Genomic DNA, 19,775 nt, shown 5'->3' with positions numbered 1-19,775 from the left:
ATTGGCAATTCAGATGTATATTATACATTTTAAATGGAATGAGAATGGAACAGAACAACTTAGAACGGGATCCTACAACATTCACAAGAAATAATACGAGGAAAATAACAATACCATATATAAAAGGACTATCCGAGAAACTTAAAACGATAGGAAATAAATTCAACATTTCAACAACATTCAAAACCACAAACACATTGAGATCTATTCTATCTAAAACTAAACCTAACAATGAACAAGAAAGAACAAAGAATTGCATTTATAGAATACCTTGTGAATGCGAACAATTTTATTTAGGTGAAACATCAAGACCATTAAACGTTAGAATAAGTGAACATCAGTCTTATATTAAAAATAGAGAATTTGATAGATCTCAAATATGTCAACACGCATGGGATAATGAACATAGAGTTCAGTGGAGAGATTCAAGTATAGTCCTGAAAGAATCAGATAGTAAAAAGAGAAAAATCAACGAAGCGGCTCTAATTATGCTAAATGAAACCAATTGTGTCGCAAATTCCTCGGTAGAATGCAGTAGGATGTGGTTACCCATACTGAAAGAGGAAGTCAATAGAAAGAAAATACCACGATTAGTAAGTCAATAACATATTGAGTTAGTACAAATTTTATATTTTAGTATTACTTATTGTATATCTATGTAATATTAATATTATTTATAATTTAAACATATTAAAGTCAGAATTTGGTGTTAGTTTTTTTAAAGGTAGATTAAATGCAAGACCAAATACTTACGATGTCGGGATAGTATCACGAGGTTTTTTCCTGGTTTTCCCTCGTGATTTACTATGGAATATCTAACGCGAGAATTTTACTGTCATCGTTGCATTTGGTTGTCTTTTTAAAGACAGATCACATGCTATGATTTTTTTGCGACGGATATTCTTGAGTTGGGATTGATTTCATGTAATCGAATGAACTATCTTTTAGTAAAGTCGTCCCAGGAACGCAACTCATAAATATTGGCGATATCATTTTAAAGTCTTCTACTTTAAAATGTATAATATACATCTGAATTGCCAATATAAATGAGTCAGATTAAATAAATTATTAGAAGAATTTTTTACTTAGCAACAACATGTTTGTTTATTTTAATAGTATTTTGTATTTTGACAACGAAACCCGATTTGGGCTTCGAAACGTTAATAAATTCATTTTTTAATAAAATTGTGGCTTATTTCCCATAAAAAATACGTAATTATAAAAATGCCACAAGGAAATAGCTTCAGAACAACATTACTAAATTTTCTACCACTAACACTGGTGATGTACCTTCGATACTCGAGGGAACACGTTCCATCTAAATGGCTCGACCAAATTTATCAAAAGTAAATATTCATTAATTTCACAGTAACGTGGGATACTAACTCTATTCTCTTTTCTTTTTACTGTTATCTATTTTCTACTTCTCTTTGCCGACGTAAACTGGTGAAGACCGCTACACCACGTTCCATGGGATTCCTGCTTAAGATACTTTTAGAGGGGTAACAATCGTAACTATTCGTCGTAAAATGGTAAAGTTTATAGGGCAGTTACGAGAGAGACGTAATGCATGTTTGCCAAAGTTTTGTGATAAATATATAGAAAGAACTGTTCAAAAAAGTACGTAGGTGTAAAAACAACGTGTCACATCGATAACTGAAATCTAAAAGGTTCTGAAATATGTCAATGTTGTTTGTGAGGTGGACCACTTTTTAAGCGAAAATTATAACTCAACGTTTTGATACTTTAGACCAGGGCCGTAATTTTCAAAAATAGTAAAAAGTGAAGAAAAAAAATAACTCACTGTAAGATGAAGAAAACAACAAAAATTAAAGGAAACATAATTTACGAGGGAAGTGTAATGGGGTGAGTTTTTAAGGGTAAAAATGGTATATCAAGATTTTTGATAAAACTAGAAGTAATATGGAAAAAGTTAAACAGCAAAGTTGTAGTTGTAGTTCCACAATTTTTTTTTACGAAATTTGGAAAACTGTACATTTACCTTTTTATGTACCAAACACACTGTATTTTTTTAAGTAAAATATTAATTTTTTCCACTTTGGAAAAAGTACTTTTTCTCTACAAAGTCCGTACGCTTTGTATTCGTTGAAATCCCTACTTTCTTATGGCGTAAACAATATACATTAATATGGTCAATTTTCTAAGAAAATGCAAGAAGAACGGGAAAACTCATAGAGAAGTGAGGAAGTGGTTAGGAGAGTCTGGGCCTTACTACCTGTTGATTATTTCATAGCAGCTACAAAAACCGTTAAGGGCCTCATTCATGATCTGATTTGTAGTATTACTAGTGGTACGACAAGAGAGAGAAAGTGATATGTTGGACCTAAAATCAGACCGTGAATGGGTTGTAGTACTACTAGTAATACCACTAGTGGTACGACTAGCGGTATTACAAAGAAAGTTGGAGCGTGAATGCCGATGTTGGATGTTGGATTAAAAATTTCCACTACACTGAGAGTCATAAGTTAAGGATATAGAAAATGTATGCTCATTTTTATAGTTTATTTTTTCGTGAACAGATTAACGGATTTCGCTAATTTTTGTTTTTATTATTTTAGATATTTCTTTAGTATTTACACAGTTGTGCAAAAATTTAATTAAACTTCTTTTTTGTACTTATACCGGGTGGAAGAAAAGTAATGTTTTTCTTATGTTAAGTTTGAAACACCCGGTAGAGAGAACGAGGTACAAATCTGTGTATAGATCGGAATCGTATTTTAGTCTTATGTTTTGTGAACATTTTGTTTTTTGAATCTCCCTGATATCTTTAGCTTTCTAGAAAAGAAAATAACAAAGAAAATAGGTGGTTTTACTCCTTACCATGTATTTTTACTGAAACAAAACTAAATTAACACTAACAAATAACAGTTAACAAAACTTTAAAAACAGAAAGGCACATAACGTAAACGATTGTCGATCAGGTAAGTGGTATGCACAGCACAACTTAAGAGAGACGAGATTGTTTAATAGAGGCTCTATGATGTTTTGGGGTGGAATTTCCCTGAAAGTAATACGGATTCGGTGTCTACCTGGAGGCTCTTTAAATATCGAGAGTTACATTACACATATTCTTTTTCTTTGAACACTCTTTTTCTTTCGCACTATATATATATAGGAAATAATGTCGTCTTAGTGGTATGATAAGACGTGACCTCCTCACATATCGCAGTCGTCAGTTAAAACACATATTAAATAGTAAAACGGTCTAGTTTCTTTGTTATTAAAGATATCAGAAAAATTTTAAAAATAAATGATTCACAAAAGATGAGACTACAACATAGTATCGATGCATAACCACCATTTTACCTCTTCCTCCCTAAAGGGTGTCTCAAACTTTAGTTTCGGTTAAAACACAAGTTAAAATACAAAACCGTCTATTTTCTTTGTTTCTAAAGATATTAGGCACATTCAAAAAAAATTTCACCAAACATAAGACTATAATACGATTCCGATGCATTAATTGTACCTCGTCCTCTCTACAGGGTGTTTCAAAGTAACATAAGAAAAACATTTCTTTTCCTCCACCCAGTATAAGTACAAAAAAGAAGTTTGAGTAAATCTTTGCACAACTGTGATAATATTGTTCGTCCGCTATAACTTTTCCCATGCGTCACGATTCCTTTTCAAACAAATTAAGTAAAAACATAACGTCGATGTGTATATACATTTTGTATACTGTATACTATGTATATTATACTACATACATCGGCGTACGTTTCACTTTACGTTTTGACTTAATTTGTTTTAAAATGAATCGTGACGTATGTGAAAAGTTATAGCGAAACAATACTAAAGAAATATCTAAAATAGTAAAAAACATTAGCGGGATCCGTTAATCCGTTCACGAAAAAATCAACTATGAAAATGAGCATAAATTTTCTATATCCCTAACTTATGACTCGCAGTATATTGCGTATGGGATGTCTACAAGTTTCTTTACGCAAACATTCCTATTTTGCAAATATTTAGTAGAAAATAAACTGTCACAAAAATTACTCTTATTAAAATACACGATTATTTATAGTGATGAGCAAAACAAGAACAAGACCAAGACCAAGCTAGTCTTGGTCTTGGTCTTGTTCTTGCAAGATTGGTCTTGGTCTTGGTCTTGCAGCTACAAGGCAGTCTTGGTCTTGGTCTTGGTCTTGCACTAGCCGGTCTTGTTCTTGGTCTTGGTCTTGCTGCAAGAGTCTTGCTGGTCTTGCTTTTTTGGTAGTAATAATTTGAACCAAACAATTTCGAATAAAATGTACATTGAAATAAATAAAGATGTGAAGAATGAAACTATATTATTTGCTTTAAAATTTTAACAGAATGTAGAATGTAGTTTCAAACGGATACCAATTTTAACATTATACATTCACCTAATAACCTAATTATTTCTCTCTATATAAAGAGATTAGAGTATATTTTTATAATGGTAATGTTTATCAGCAGGAAAAACCTGCATTTACAACCCTTGTTGCAATTGCCGGCCTTCGGTTGTGTCACGTTGTGTTTTGCATGCTGTCGATACCTGCCGCCTGCCTTCAGACCACGTCTTGAGTCTGGATTATTGTTTATTGCCCCTGTATTTTAATAAAATGTTAAAGAAAAAGAGCTTCTTAAAGGTGCCACAAATGGTCAGCGACCTTCAATTCACGGATTTTACGAAAAGGGATAAACGGTTTGTAGTTGTTAACAGATAATGATCTGCTCCTTTCACTCGAACACTGTAGTATTTATCCTACGAGGGTCAAATTTAAGAACATAAATTAAATTTTTTTAAGAGAACACAAAAATCAAATATGTTTTACTCTATTTAATTATTATTTAATATAATTAACTTTTTTTATAAACTAAAACATCCTTTTTAGTAAATACGTTCATATTTACCATACCTATTTATAGACCTAATACTATAACATAATAACTATACCTAATGGGGAGTTATAAACGCTTAATACTGTAATTTGTTATCTTGCACTTCTTTAATTTTATTTAAACTACATTGCTCTCGTAACACGAGTTATTCGCACATTTTATTTTCACATATTTTTGGATTGAATACCCATTATGACATTTAAAAAGTTGAAAATATTCGGATGTGGGTAGTAAAAACTAGAATTTAGAACACACTGAAATGATGCGCATGCATTTCAAGTGCGGCACATACCTACTATTTGTAGTACTGGCCCTTTCTGGGGAAAACCTAGATTCTTCCAAATAGTTTTCAACTATGAAATCAGTAAACTTCTTTACGCGTTTGTCATCCGCGATTTTCACAAATAATTCAACTTCCAACTTTCGTTGATTGTAAAAAATTAATCCAAAAAATAATTTTAAAAATTTCCCAGTATCGGAATTTTTGTCATTATATTCAGAAACTGAACCTAAGCTTTGGATTTTGCGATACCAAGCTTGACACATTAAAATCGACAACCAGTTATTTTTTATTCAGGCCCCAATGATTTCACAGCATTGTGAATCCCTTTTCAAAATTTATTATGATATTTTTTGTATTAATTTTAAATTTAACGACCTACATTTTTCCTCGATTATGCGAAAAGAATTGAAATAAGTGTCAGTATTTTTATTAGACAAAAAAGCGAAAACTACTGGTACAGAAAAACCGTTTTTAATTGCATTTTTTTAAATGGATTACCCTATCTATAATTACATTTTATTTGTCTTACAAGTAATTTCAATTGTCCTTGAACTGTCGCCGTTTGAAAACTTGCCTTCTGGACACTTTGAAGGTTGAGAAAATGCAAACCATTTGACTTAATCAAAACGACTTAAAAAATAACCAAAATATTATGTATTTTAAAAATTCGATATTGTTTAAGGTTTCTTACATTGTCAGTATATATTATTGAACCAAAAAATAAAGTTAAATAATAAAAACCAATTTTTCTCAAAAAAGTGCAAGAGTCTTGCAGGTTGGTCTTGGTCTTGCGTGGTCTTGCAAGGTTCGGTCTTGGTCTTGGTCTTGTTCTTGCCAGCTTGGTCTTGGTCTTGGTCTTGCAACCAAAAGGCGGTCTTGGTCTTGGTCTTGGTCTTGCTGCAAGACCAAGACCAAGACCACAAGACCAAGACCAGTCTCGCTCATCACTAATTATTTATTATCTACTTTTTGTTGGGACCAATCATTTTCCTTTCTGTAAATAAAGACCAGTTTCTTATTAATCTAAAACTATTTTCTTTTGGCATCTTATGCAAATTTACTATTCATTTTTAAATGCAAATCCCAGCTCCAGTTTAGTTTACTAAAATAGAATATAACTACCCTACGTCTAAAAAAGTCGTAAAAATTTCAAGAGTCGTAAAAATTAATTAGTTCATATCAGCCCTAGACAAATGATAGAGAAACGAAACTTATGGCATGCTTAATAATTATGAAACCTCAACTTATGTACCCAAATCCTCGGAATTATATTTTGCATAGACTTTACGGATACATTTTTTAGTGTACACCACCGTGAAAACAGATGGCTGAAAGGTAAGACCTTTTTTGGCGGCTAGAAAGATAAAATGTTGGATGGTGAATGGTGTTGTAGTACGACTAGAGGGACCACAAAGTAGTATCACTCTCTCTCTCTTGTCGTACCACTAGTGGTACTACAAATCAGAGCGTGAATGCCCCGTATTAGGCAGTATTCGAGATACACAGCAATAAATACCATCGCTCATACAAGTACACGTGCAGGCTGAGTGACTTGAAGAGAGTCGTGACTAATTTACTTCAAAAGAAACTTTTGTATTCTTAAAATTTGAATTTTAATCTGTATTAATCAGCTCTCAATCAAACTCGCCCTAGTAATATATAATTTTTTTACAGCATCAGAAAGTAGATATTTAAAAAAACAAAAGACACACCCAAGGTCCCTATACCATAGGTTGTATGGTAACTTTGACATTGACAAATGAAATATTGTCATCGTGACGTCACCCAGACGATCAATTTTACGAATTGTTTGTAAACATTATAGGATACGTGGTTTGGAGGCTATATTTTGTTATTAAATATCGTTAGTGTTTTAATTTGTGTTTATATCTTGAGATATAATGTATCTATAGATATCATTAAGTGTTTTTAGTATAATAACTTAAACCCAAAACTCATTTACAAGTGTTAAGATACATTTTAATGTGGTTGTATTAAGTACCTACTTACTTACTGGATTTTCTTTCTGATGTATTGTATAGTAAAGGGCATTCTTGTATAGAGACATTACAGTTCTGTAATGTCTCTTGCGGTTCTTCACATCAAATTTACATCATCTGTGTAGGTTACAATTTGCTTAGACTTATTGAACAATATATCTAATTAAGTCTATAGATAATAGATCTATTATGTAATTGTTTCATATAAAATTATAACCAATATTGCAGCCATCTGAAGATCGTTTGAATAAACTAAATGAATATATAAAATGGGGAAAATTCCCTTTATTGCACTGAAATTGTATTTTTTTTATAATTTACTGTTAATGTAAAACTTCACAGGTACCTATTGAATGGAATCATAATGTTTTAATAGTTTTAGATATTATAATCCAGTACCTAACGTAATCAGATGTTCTTATGTTAAACTTAAGGGAAAACTACTAATTTTGATACATAAATCTTTAGTTGAATCTCTTTTTCACCATGGTTTACATCTTAGGAGGAATTTATAATAATGTACTACATGCATTATCCCCAATTCAAAATTATTATATACCTACTCAAAATCATTTAAAAAAGTAAATTGTATTCAACCCATTATTAATATACCTAGGATATTTGAATGATTTAGTCCCATATATACACAAGAAAGAATCTCCTTCTGCTTTAATTAAGTAGTAATGCTATTCTACTGCATATATTTAATTGCAATTATATTCCATGATTTTTGTAACTCTACAGGTATCTACCACATTTTTTAAAGAATATATGAAGTAAATAGTCATTAAAAATCCAAACGTATTTTTTTAAATATACACATTTTCAATACATTCCTACTTTCCGAGTTCATTTCAATGAGTGAAGTGAATGCAGCATTCTGGGTGACGTCACTCCCGCCATTAGATTCTCGACGCTGATTGGTGGAAAGTTACCATGCAACCTGTCTATTTATGAACCTTGAGACACACCCACTTTTTTGTTTTGACAAAATTAGGATGGTGCTTTTTTCGATATTAAACAAAATACGGGAAAAATTGTTTTAAATAAAAAATTATAGTGTGTTTGGCACATAAAAAGATACATATTATTTACCAAATTTTGAGAAAAAAATAATGGAAGATGAAAATAAAAAACAAAAAAAATCGGTTAGATGAATTTTTTGAGGTTATGTGAAAAAAGTGTAAATACAAAAGTTGCAAATGTTCTTATTAAACTTCTTCTTATTAAAAACTATGCCATTAAACTTTTTTCCATTGGACTTGATCGCTCATACATTATTTTTTCTTTAATTTCTGTTATATTTTCTTATTTTTGCAATGAGTTTCATCCTGTTACTATTTTTTTTTGGTCTCAAAAATTATTTACCTAGGCGTATTTAGATATTTTACATCAAATAACAAAATGTAATTTTTTTTAATTTCAACAAGTACCAATAAATAAATTTATTAAATTCATATACCTATATAACTTTTTCAATGACCTCTTCAAACCTGTATATTTATATAAATTCTACATTAAATAAAAACGTAAAACCATCTCAAAGTGTTTCCGCAATATGTTTCAAGGATATATTAAATTTCCTGCGGTAGAGATACTTCAATTGAAAAACAGGAAAATATTTTTTTTACCTCAATGAATTCCGGAGGGTTATCATTTTCGTCGGATATAATGACTGTTATAGGAACTTCCACGATATTGTTTTTGCCTCCGCCTTCCACTTCATCTTCGATGCTGACAATTATGTTAAGTGTGTTGTTTTTCTGGAAAAATAAACACAGGTTAGTATTGTATATAATATCCTTTGTAAGGTAAGCAGGGGTATATTTGCGTACAATAAGGGCAAAGGAAAACCCCTGGAATGATATTTATGGAAATGAAAAATCCTAATATGTTTTGTACACACTAATGACAAATGAATGAACGGCTCATGTGCCTTCTTCAGAGCTTTGCTGCAGAATAACCTGATATAAGTAATATTAGACCAGGACTAATCTGTAAAAAAACGTGTTTTTTTGGATGTGAGAGGTGGCATTCGGATTTTTGCATATAAAGGTAGGTGACACCTTCCGCAATAATAATTGACTTATGCTCCTTCTCAAATATGCCCGGAACATTAATAAAAAAATTAAAATATTTAAAAATTTCGAAAAACAGATTTTTTTCTGCTTTCTTTGCTTATAACTTTAAAACGCTTCGTTTTGGAACAAAGTCGTAGAGAAATAAAATAAAGATAATTGAATTTTGTATGATACACGACTGGTCAAAAATGTTTTAAGGTTTTACCTTTTCTGCAATATAGCAATAAATACAAAATAAGGGGGCAAATACGCCTGTTGTTATTCAATGTTTCATAACCACTTTGGTGGCACTTAGAACCTTAGTAATTCGCTTAAAACATTCTTATAACTTACTTTAATAGTCTACCCAATTTCATTAAAATCGACCTAATAATTTTGCATAATAAATTTGCAATATAAATGTTTTTAAAAAAGTTCAAATTTTTTAAAATCTTTCTGAACAAAAAGTAGACCATTTAGAAGTTGCCTAATTTTTTTACACATAAAGAGGTGCTCTACCTATCTAATACACTTTACAGAATTAAAATCGGATTATTTAAGGGGCCTCAGCAATGTTTTAAAATTATAAACAATTTTTTGGCTTATAAACAAATAGCTTTGTTTAATAATACAAAAATTAATTTTTAGCAATGCAAATAATTAAAACCGGTATACATAATTTGATTTAAACTTTCAAATGCTGACAGCAGAATTGCTATTTTATTTTTTAATCAAAAGTTATTCTCGTTCAAAAATTGCAATTTTTCGATTTTTTGAATGTTCCACCGCGTTTATCTCGAAAACTATGCATCCTACGAAAAAACTTGTAAGAACATTTTTTGCTTAGAATTACCCAAGAAATACAAAAAAATGTTTTATTTTGCGAAAAATCGATGTTATGTAATTCCTCAAGTTCTTTGTTTATAAATAACAATTTTATCGACATCCGGATCAACTGTTATCCAAAAAATTCATGTTCTACGGGTCAAAATACATAAAAAAAAATTGGGTAAGTCCATCTAAATAAAGGAGCCCGTAGCACTCCCTCCTGGACACAGCACTAATTTGTTTATAAGCCAAAAAATTGTTTATAGCTTCAAAACATTGCTGAGCCCGCTTAAATAATCCGATTTCAATTCTGTAAAGTGCATTAGATAGGTGGAGTGCTTCTTTATATGTAAAAAAAAATTGACAAATCTTTGTATATTCTAGTTTTTGTTGTGCAAGATTTTAAAAAAATTAAATTTTTAAAAAAAAGTTTAGATTGCAAAAATATTATGCAAAATCTAGTAAGTCAATTTTAATGAAATTTGGTGGACGGTTTTAGCACATTACAAAAATTTTCTAAGCGAATTAGGAAGGTTCCAAGTGTAACCTAAGTGATGTAAAAACATTGAATAAGGCAGGCTTGTTTTGCCCCCTTATTTTATATTTATTGCTATTTTGGAGCAAGAGTATTAAATTAAGACATTTTTAACCAATCGTATCTGATAGAAAATTTAATTATGTTTGTTTTATTCCTATACGACTTTGTTCCAAAATGAATCGTTTTAAAGTTATAAGAAAAGAAAGTAGAAAAAAACGAAATTTTTTGAAATTTTTAAATAGTTTTTTTTTATTAATGTTCCGGGCATATTTGAGAAGGAGCATAAGTCAATTATTATTATTAACGAAGTTATCACCTAATTTTATCCGCAAAACTTCGAATGCCACCTCTCACTTCCACCTAAAAACAGATCCCTCCTGGTCTATGTACCAGTGCAGTTAGAACAAGGAATACCAGAATAAATCTATTTTTAAATGCAGCACCTTTTTGCATTTTGATCAGGATGACGTCAGGAAAGAAGTCTATAATAGAAAAATGGGTGGAAATGCATAATTGCATTTTAAGTGCATAAAATGCATCCAAAAGTGCACACACATGTCAACTTCCCAGTGCCCAGACTCACTGCTAAGGCACGTCATGTTCTGGAGTTTCAAGGATTTTCGACACTCATCTACGCGATAATCGTAATCAGCCTCCGAATACTCTGTTTGCATCAGTTTAGTGTTGGAAAGCCTCAAAATTCCTCAAAAGTAGAAAATGACGTGCGTAGCAATCACCCTTGGAAAATTAAGTGCTCTGAGGGTCGGTTATGATACCATATTCGTGTTCAGCAACCCTAAAAATCCCCGAGTAATCTGTTTGCATCAATTCAATGCCAAAATATTCGAAAATCCTTCGAAAAAACAAGTCACTGCTGAGGCACGTCATGACCTGCCTCAGCAGTGACTTGTCGTTCACCGTGACAATAATCTTTAACGAGCTAGTTAGATGACAAAAGATGACAACGATTTGATTTCAATTTAGTGGTCCACAGAAGTGCTCAGATGAGATTTATTTAAAATCGAAATACGTATAAGCATAAATTGAAGGCCCTGTGCTGTAATAAAATCTGAATCATCTTTACTTTCAGTTTATTTTTATTTACTTTTGTGAGTATAAAGGAATAAGTCCTCTAAAGATTATTGTCACGGTGAACGACAAGTCGTGAATGCAATTTTAAATTCCCTCTCGCCTAATTCACCACTCTGTTCTGAATCATATTTACTTTCATGTTTTCTCCACTTACCTCATAATCCAGCGGTTTGACCACTGTCACCTCTCCAGTCGTTGAATTGACACTCAACGTATCTGTACCGCTCATTCCGTAATGGACATGACTGTTTTCAGGATCAGTTCCTTGTAAGGTGTATATCACAGAATCCACTGGAGTATTTTCCGAAAGAACGTAATTGTTCATGTCCATTGTAAAAAGAGGTGGTAGGTTGGCAAGACATCCTGAAACGAAAAAAAGAAATGTTACTAATTTATTAACCTAGAAATTGAAATTTTTTATAAAAATATCTGTTTTTTTAAATAGGCATCGTAAAATTGAGTCAAGTTTTGAAATGAGTAGCTTTATGCAGTTTGATCTAAAATACATCAATATGGTGTAATGATATGCCTTTAGCCTGGCGTTAAGCAGATCAACAGTAGAAAACCGCACGCGCTTCGATACCAGCGCAACTCCACTCATTTCCACTTCTACTTCGAGGAATCCAAGTAGCTGAGAGTGTATTTAAGGAGAGAACCGAAGAAGAACAACCAGTCTTGCGGCGATGAAGCTCTAGGCTACCTGGCTAATAGTGATGTTGAAATAGTAACTATTCGTTACAAAGTAATCGTTACTTAAGAATACCGAAAGTAACGATTAATATACAGAGAGGCAAATCATTACTTTGATTACTCTGATCACTTCGTTACTTCGTATCAATCGTATCAGAGCGAGTAACGACTATTATATGTACTTTGATTACTCTGATTACTTCGTACTTCGTGAAGGTCGTTATTATATCGGAATACCTATACAAAATACCTACCTCCTGAGAAATACGGTTCTCGATATGATTAGTGGTACTCAAATACAAAAGTAACAAAAGTAATCATAGTAATCAACTCATTTTTATCCCTTAAACATATCGGTGAAGGTCGTTGTTATATCGGAATACCTATACAAAATACCTACCTACTGAGAAATACGATTCTAGATAATATGATTACCGGTACTCAAATACAAAAGTAATCATAGTAACCAAAGTAACGAATACCTAAAATGATTACTTTATACAAAATACCTACACCACTAGCCTAATAAAATAAAAAAAAAGTCAAAATGTAAATTCCTACAGGTTAAAACAAATTTTATATCAAAGTTTAGGTGGGTGCAAAAGATATTTTCAAGAAAGTATCCAAATCATACAAGGGGATCATTGTTTAACTAAATAAAAAGGGGTCATTTTTGCAAAAAAAATACTTTTTCAACTGCTGAGGTAATCCACTTATCGATGAAGGTCTATGGGATTTTTTTTCTGCAAAGCTGAAGAGAAAATCTTTCACATAAGACTTACTAAATTAAATTTGACCCCCTATTTATTTAAATAATTGTATATAAAACTTTAAAAACAAATTTGCAAAAAAATATTTTTAGCCTTTTAAATGAGCACTATAAAATATCTTTTTTTACAGACTAAGTTGCGCTATGTTACCAGTATTAAGCAAAAAAAATTGGTCAAAAAATATTTAATATTTTTTGAGATATTGAATTTGTTTATTAAATGTTACTATATTTTCAATTGCAAAAACGCGGTTGTTGCCAAAGAAATATTCACCTGCTTAAGATCTCATTATTTTTATTTTTATGTATATTTTCGATAAATGTATTGATAAATTCAAATTTCAATTAAACTCCCCCCTAAAATGGCATTTGAAAATTATTGAAATTTTTTATAATTTGTTTTTTTTAATAACGCCGCGGGGATTAGGTATTTTGAAATGCCGTTTCGATAATTGGGTTCCTGGCAATTTTTTACTAATTAATTAAATTTTTTGTCGTTTTTTCTTCTTTTGTTTTCTTGGAGTTATATTACTACGGGCCCTTTTAGGGTTAAATTTTATTAAGAATGTCGAATCTCTGAGTTATAGATTTTAGACCTAAAAATATTAAGATTTAACTAAAATCTCTTAAATAAAATGTGGCTACTTACTGAGTTACAGGGTGTTTTATTTAAAAATTTAAAAACTATTTTTACCAAGTACTTTAAAACTATTTGACGTATCCTTATCATACTTGGCAGAAAGTGTAGCTATTATACACCCTACTAAATTGTGATTAATAAACGTTTCTAGCTAGTGCCAGAGGAGTACGACAGGGATAGTGTATGATTGACCCTTCCCAAATTCTACGCCACTGAGTGAATTACTATTTTAGCGAAATTTTTCGATTCTCCAATACTTTGTATGTAAATAACTTTATTGGTATCGATAAAGTCATCAGTTTGAGAGATATTGGAAGTTTAAAATGAATGAATGAATGAATCAAAATAACTATGCCGTTTCATTTTTAACGTCCAATATCTCGAAAACTAATGACTTAATCGTTACCAGTAAAGAGTATATTATTTACATAGAAAGTATTAGAGAATCGAAAAATTTCGCTAAGATAGTAATTTCCTCAGTGGCATAGAATTTGGGAAGGGTCAACCATTAACTATCCCCTGTCGTACGCCTCTGGTAGTAGCTAGAAACTTTTGTTTATCACAATTTAGTAGACTGTATAGTTCCCACACTTTCTGCCAAGTATGATAAGGATACGTCAAATAGTTTGAAAGTACTTGGTAAAAATAATTTTTAAATTTTTAAATAAAACACTCTGTAACTCAGTAAGTAGCCACATTTTATTTAAGTGATTTTAGACCAATCTTAATATTTTTAGGTCTAGAATCTACAACTTAGAGATTCTACATTCTTAATGAAACTTAACCCTAAAAGGGCCCGTAATAATATAACTCCAAGAAAAAAAAAAGAGGAAAAAAGACAAAAAAATTTGTTAATTAGTGAAAAATTCCCAGGAATCCAATTATCGAAACGGTATTTCAAAATGTTTAATCCCCGCGACGTTATTAAAAAAAAAAACAAATTATAAACAAATTTGAATAATTTTCAAATGCCATTTTAGGGGGAAGTGTAAATGAAATTTGAATTTATCAATACATTTATCGAAAATATACAAAAAAATAAAAATCATAAGATTTAATAGAGGTGAATACTTCTTTGGCAACAACCGCGTTTTTGCAATTGAAAATAGAGTAACATTTAATAAATAAATTTAATATCTCAAAAAATATTAAATATTTTTTGACCAATTTTTTTTTGATTAATACTGATAACATAGCGCAACTTCTTCTGTAAAATAAGATATTTTATAGTGCTTATTTAAAACGCTAAAAATAATTTTTTGCAAATTTGTTTTTAAAGTTTTATGTATAATTATTTAAATAAATAGGGGGTCAAATTTAATTTAGTAAGTCTTATGTGAAAAATTTACCCTTCAGCTTTGCAGAAAACAATCCTATACACCTTCATTAGTAAATGAATGACCTCAGCAGTTAAAAAAGTAAGTTTTTTTGCAAAAATGACCCCTTTTAATTATTTAAACAATGATCCCCTTGTATGATTTGGATACATTCTTGAAAATATCGTTTGTACCCACCTAAACTTTGATATAAAATTTGTTTCAACCTGTACGAATTTACATTTTGATTTACATGTAGTGTAATTTTATTTTACTAGACTATACTGAGAAATACAATTCTCGATATGATTACCGGTACTCAAATACAAAAGTAACAAAAGTAATCATAGTAATCAAAGTAACGAATACTGTAAATGATTATTTTATACAAAAGTAACGATTTGTAACGAATACTCGAAAGTAACTATAATCAATATCACTACTGGCTAACCAGTGTAGTAAACAGGTAGGCCAATCTGAGTGGTGGAACTCTGTAGTGAAGAGATGCGCCGCTCGTAATTGAACAGGATCCTTGTAGCTGCGGAGTGAACGGTTACAGTCATCTCCGATTCGGAGTTATCCGATATTTTGATTGTGGGAGTGTTTGTGCTTACACTGGATTGAAGTGTAAGGAGGTGCGAGTCTGTGCGTAATTGCTTCTTGTATTACATTAATTGCATTTTATTTTGATAATAATAAATACAATTTTGTTATTCTTTTGCAGACGTCCGCCAAGAGAGCTTTCTCTGGAAGGGGGCGAAGATAGAATATTTTATTTTGTAATTTTAAGTTTAAACTGTATATAAAAATCCTCAATACATTTATTTTACTTTAACCTGTGTGTTACTGAGTATGTTGACCTGAAAGAACTACCCCTCACAGCCATTTAGCTTTAATAGTAGGGGAGAATTGGACGTTATTTTGCAGATACTAAAGCGTCATGTGGACCTATTGGGTTGTAAAGATTAGGTCCCAAAATGAAAAAAGTTAAGTTTTCCATTTTAGGGAAGATTTTCCATTTTTAATTCAATTTTCCATTTCCAAAAATGTTTTTTTCGATTATTGGGCCATCTATCAATAATTCGAAAAAATGTCTCGAATAAAAGTTACTTATTTTTACGTAAGGAATCCAAATCTGCAATAAAAAATGGCGGTTCCTATTTAAGATTTTAAAATAAACCACTACCCCACCTCCGTAATGTGTCGTGTTTGGTGTCATCTGATGTTCATTTCATTAAGTATTTTTTACTTTACCAGTATTTTATGAAAATCACTTTATGAAAAAGGGCACAGGAACAAAATGTAAAATTTTGATGCCTGTCAAAATTTTCAATGTATTTTAAATGTAATCATTTTTTTCGAATCCTCAGAAAACTGATAAGTATTTAAACGCAGAATGAAAGATTACTTTATTACCGAGGGTCTAAGTTCCTTAGAATGAATAAAAAGTTTCGTTTGAATAAGATATTTGAAATTAAAAATTGCACTAAATTTTCTCTTAGTCTTTCACCCCTGTAATTTATTAAAATAAACATTATAGAAGTTTTCAGGGACTTTTGGCCCTCGGTAATAACGTAATCTTTCATTCTGCGTTTAAATTTTTCAAAAATACTTATTTGTTTTCTCAGGATTCGAAAAAAATGAATCCCATTTAAATAACATTGAAGTCGAAAGTTTGTACCTATATAACGAAATTTTTATCTATTGCAGGAACTTTATCAATACTTAGCGCATATAGCATTGAAATAATGATTATTCATACCATTCTGTATTTCAAAGTAAAACTAAATAAAAGAATCCTTTAACAAAAACACCATAAACAACCAGACGATAAACATCCTTTCAGGAAATTTTCAAGAAAACAACGCTACTTTGTCTTTCAACAGTCCTTCGTGTAGTAATTCGTAATTTACCACAGTTTCTGTAAATTAAAGGCCATTTTTCTTCGGTTCAATTTGAAAAATTAATTCTTCTCGCCGTTAGGTGTTGTGTGGCAGTAAAGAATTAGGAAATCATTAGGTTTGGCTCTGCAATCTCGCCCGAATATCCTTTGGAAATTGCTCGAACCTCTTGAGCCAGAGCGGTTCCTACAAATGGTTAAGAAGGGTTGAAAATAAACACGCTCTTCAAAATACAGATTAAAACTCTTTTAATGACATTCTTCGGGCGACTACACTTCAATTACAAAGTTATTTTAAAAAGGGTCAAGATAATATTTTTGTAATGTCTACTTTACATGACTTCCCGCAGAAACAGACGAAAGACTCTGCAGTGCTACTTAGTGGAGCCACAAAGTGGCTTAGACAGGCGATTTTGTAGCGCCAATGATTTTGTAGTGGACGCCACTAGAAGCAAGAATCAGCGACAGTGGCTGGCCACTGTCGCTCGTCTGGAATGGCACGATTAATTTACATATGATTTTATTGCTAATCATCGGAAGCTACTTTGTGGCGCTACATAGTAGTGCTGTAGAGTAGTTCGTCTGTTTCTGGGGTTACTAACTTTTGTACTAAAACCATACATAACAATTATTTTTTTGTTTTAATACACATCTTAAAGAGTTTCTAATTGATCAAGTTTTTTATACTACTTCCTGTCCTTCTTCTTCTTCTTCTTATGGTGTTTATACATTCCGGATGTCCAATGCTAGAGGAACTGTTGGAACAATTGACTATAGATCCTGAAGTGCTTGGAAGCATAGCATATGCAGATGATTTGTTGTTGATCATAGATGCAAACTCAAGAAGAGAATTAGAAAATAAATCAAATGAAGTATTAATAAGAGTAAATGATTGGATGAATAAAGTAAAATTAACAATATCAGATTCAAAAACAACATATAGTTTAATAAAAGGAAATTTAGAAAGAGATCCAATTATAAAAATTAGGGGGAAAATAATAAAAAGAAAAATGGAAACAAGATATTTAGGTAATATAATAGACGAACAAAAATTATTTACAAAACACATGAATTGTGTCTGTGAAAAGGCAACAAAGATCATGCATAGCATTGCTAGTCTAGCACAGAAGGAATATAGAATTTCGTTCCGACAGATGAGAATATACCTAAGTACAATACTTGCATCAATTGTAGGGTACGGTTCAAGTGTATGGGCACATAGATTAATAAATAAAAAAAATGCAGAAAAATTAAATAGAGCTCAGAGAGGATTTCTTGTAAGAATGACGGGAGCATTTGGAACAACTGCAACACAGGCACTCACAGTTTTAACTGGAGTAATGCCAATGCTTTTAGAAACACAAAAAAGAGCATGTAATTATTGGCTAAAAAAAGAAAAATATGAAAAAATAATACAAATAATAGGATTAGATATAAGAAATAAAAGAGAATTAAAAGAAATAATAAATAGAAAAATACAAAATGAATGGGAAAATTCAAAAAAATCTAGACGTTTATACAATTTTATACCAATATTAGAAAACATTCCAAATTATTTTAATCCAAAACAAGGTTTAATACACTTTTTAACAGGACATGGACCGTACCCAACATATTTGGAAAGATTTAACTTAAAAGATGATGCATATTGTGAATGTGGAGAACTAGGTACACCAGAACATATAGTGTTACATTGTGAAAATACTATAGAAAATGAAGAACATAGAGAAATGAGAAGAAGATTAGAAAGAATTGGAATAAGAGATATATTACAAAATGAAGAATATTTTGAAATATTAAACAATCTCACACAAATAATATCTAAAAAACAACAAGAAATCTATAATAATAGAAGAAGACAACTAACAATCCAACCCTGAAGAAGTTGAGTAAGATAAAGTTAAAATAAATAAAATAAAATTTAAATTCAAAAATAGATATTTACAATTATAATAATAATAATTCAATATAAAATAAATAAATAAAAATAATAATTTAATACATAATTCATGAAATTAAAAAAAAAAACTACCAACTCTTTTCTGAAAATAGAGGGACTGTCTTTATAACTTAGAAGGGAGTTGATAGTACCAAAAATATTTTAAATTGTTTATTTAAATTTGTTTGTTAAACGTAATTAATAGATTATGGCAAATTGTTAATTGTAAAAATAGATTTAATAGTTGAGTAAAAAATGTAAAAATATAAAAAAAAATATCTGTAATCCCATCAGGAAAAAACGACCTGGATTAGTCACTAGAGGCCAGGTCATATGTATAAATAATAAATAAATAAATAAATGTTTTAATACACATCTTAAAGAGTTTCTAATTGATCAAGTTTTTTATACTACTTCCTGTCCTTCTTCTTCTTCTTATGGTGTTTATACATTCCGGATGTCGGTGATCGGCATGGCTATCTTAACTTTGCTTGCAGCTATTCGGAATAGTCCAGTCGTATACGTATTGAACCACTTTTTCAGGTTCCGAGCCAAGATATTGTTTTTCTGCCTGGTCTTCTCTTTCCAAATACCTTGCTCTAAAGAATAAGTAGTTTTAGCTATGTGTCACCAGAATTCGCTATTATCTCGATTTTAAAGAAATGGCGCCTGGTCGAGTTATGCATAACGCCGTCCAGTTGTAACAATCCATACCTATATCTGTTCATTTCTCATAACGTGGCCAAGATACTGTTAATAATCTCACATTCCTTGTCCATTCTAAGTAAGACTAAGTAAGACCAACATTAGTAGTTGAAACTAATCAGTCCACCCAC

The 19,775-nt window shown here is 30.9% G+C and overlaps 1 protein-coding gene across 8 annotated transcripts in view; it reads right to left on the bottom strand.

The window, feature by feature from the left end:
• Nucleotides 1–19,775, bottom strand: part of LOC114326119 (cadherin-87A) — a 1,008,603-nt gene that overhangs the window by 70,592 nt on the left and 918,236 nt on the right. For all 8 annotated transcript variants that reach the window (XM_050651140.1, XM_050651141.1, XM_050651145.1 and 5 more), the window contains 2 exons: nt 11,840–12,048; nt 8,799–8,930 (listed from right to left, as the gene is read on the bottom strand). In XM_050651140.1, coding sequence (XP_050507097.1) covers nt 8,799–8,930; nt 11,840–12,048 — 341 coding nt within the window. The remainder of the gene's footprint in view (nt 1–8,798; nt 8,931–11,839; nt 12,049–19,775) is intronic.

Source organism: Diabrotica virgifera, chromosome 5 (genome assembly GCF_917563875.1).
Source record: "Diabrotica virgifera virgifera chromosome 5, PGI_DIABVI_V3a".
Lineage (NCBI taxonomy): Eukaryota > Metazoa > Arthropoda > Insecta > Coleoptera > Chrysomelidae > Diabrotica > Diabrotica virgifera.
This window is presented reverse-complemented; position numbering and strand designations above follow the sequence as displayed.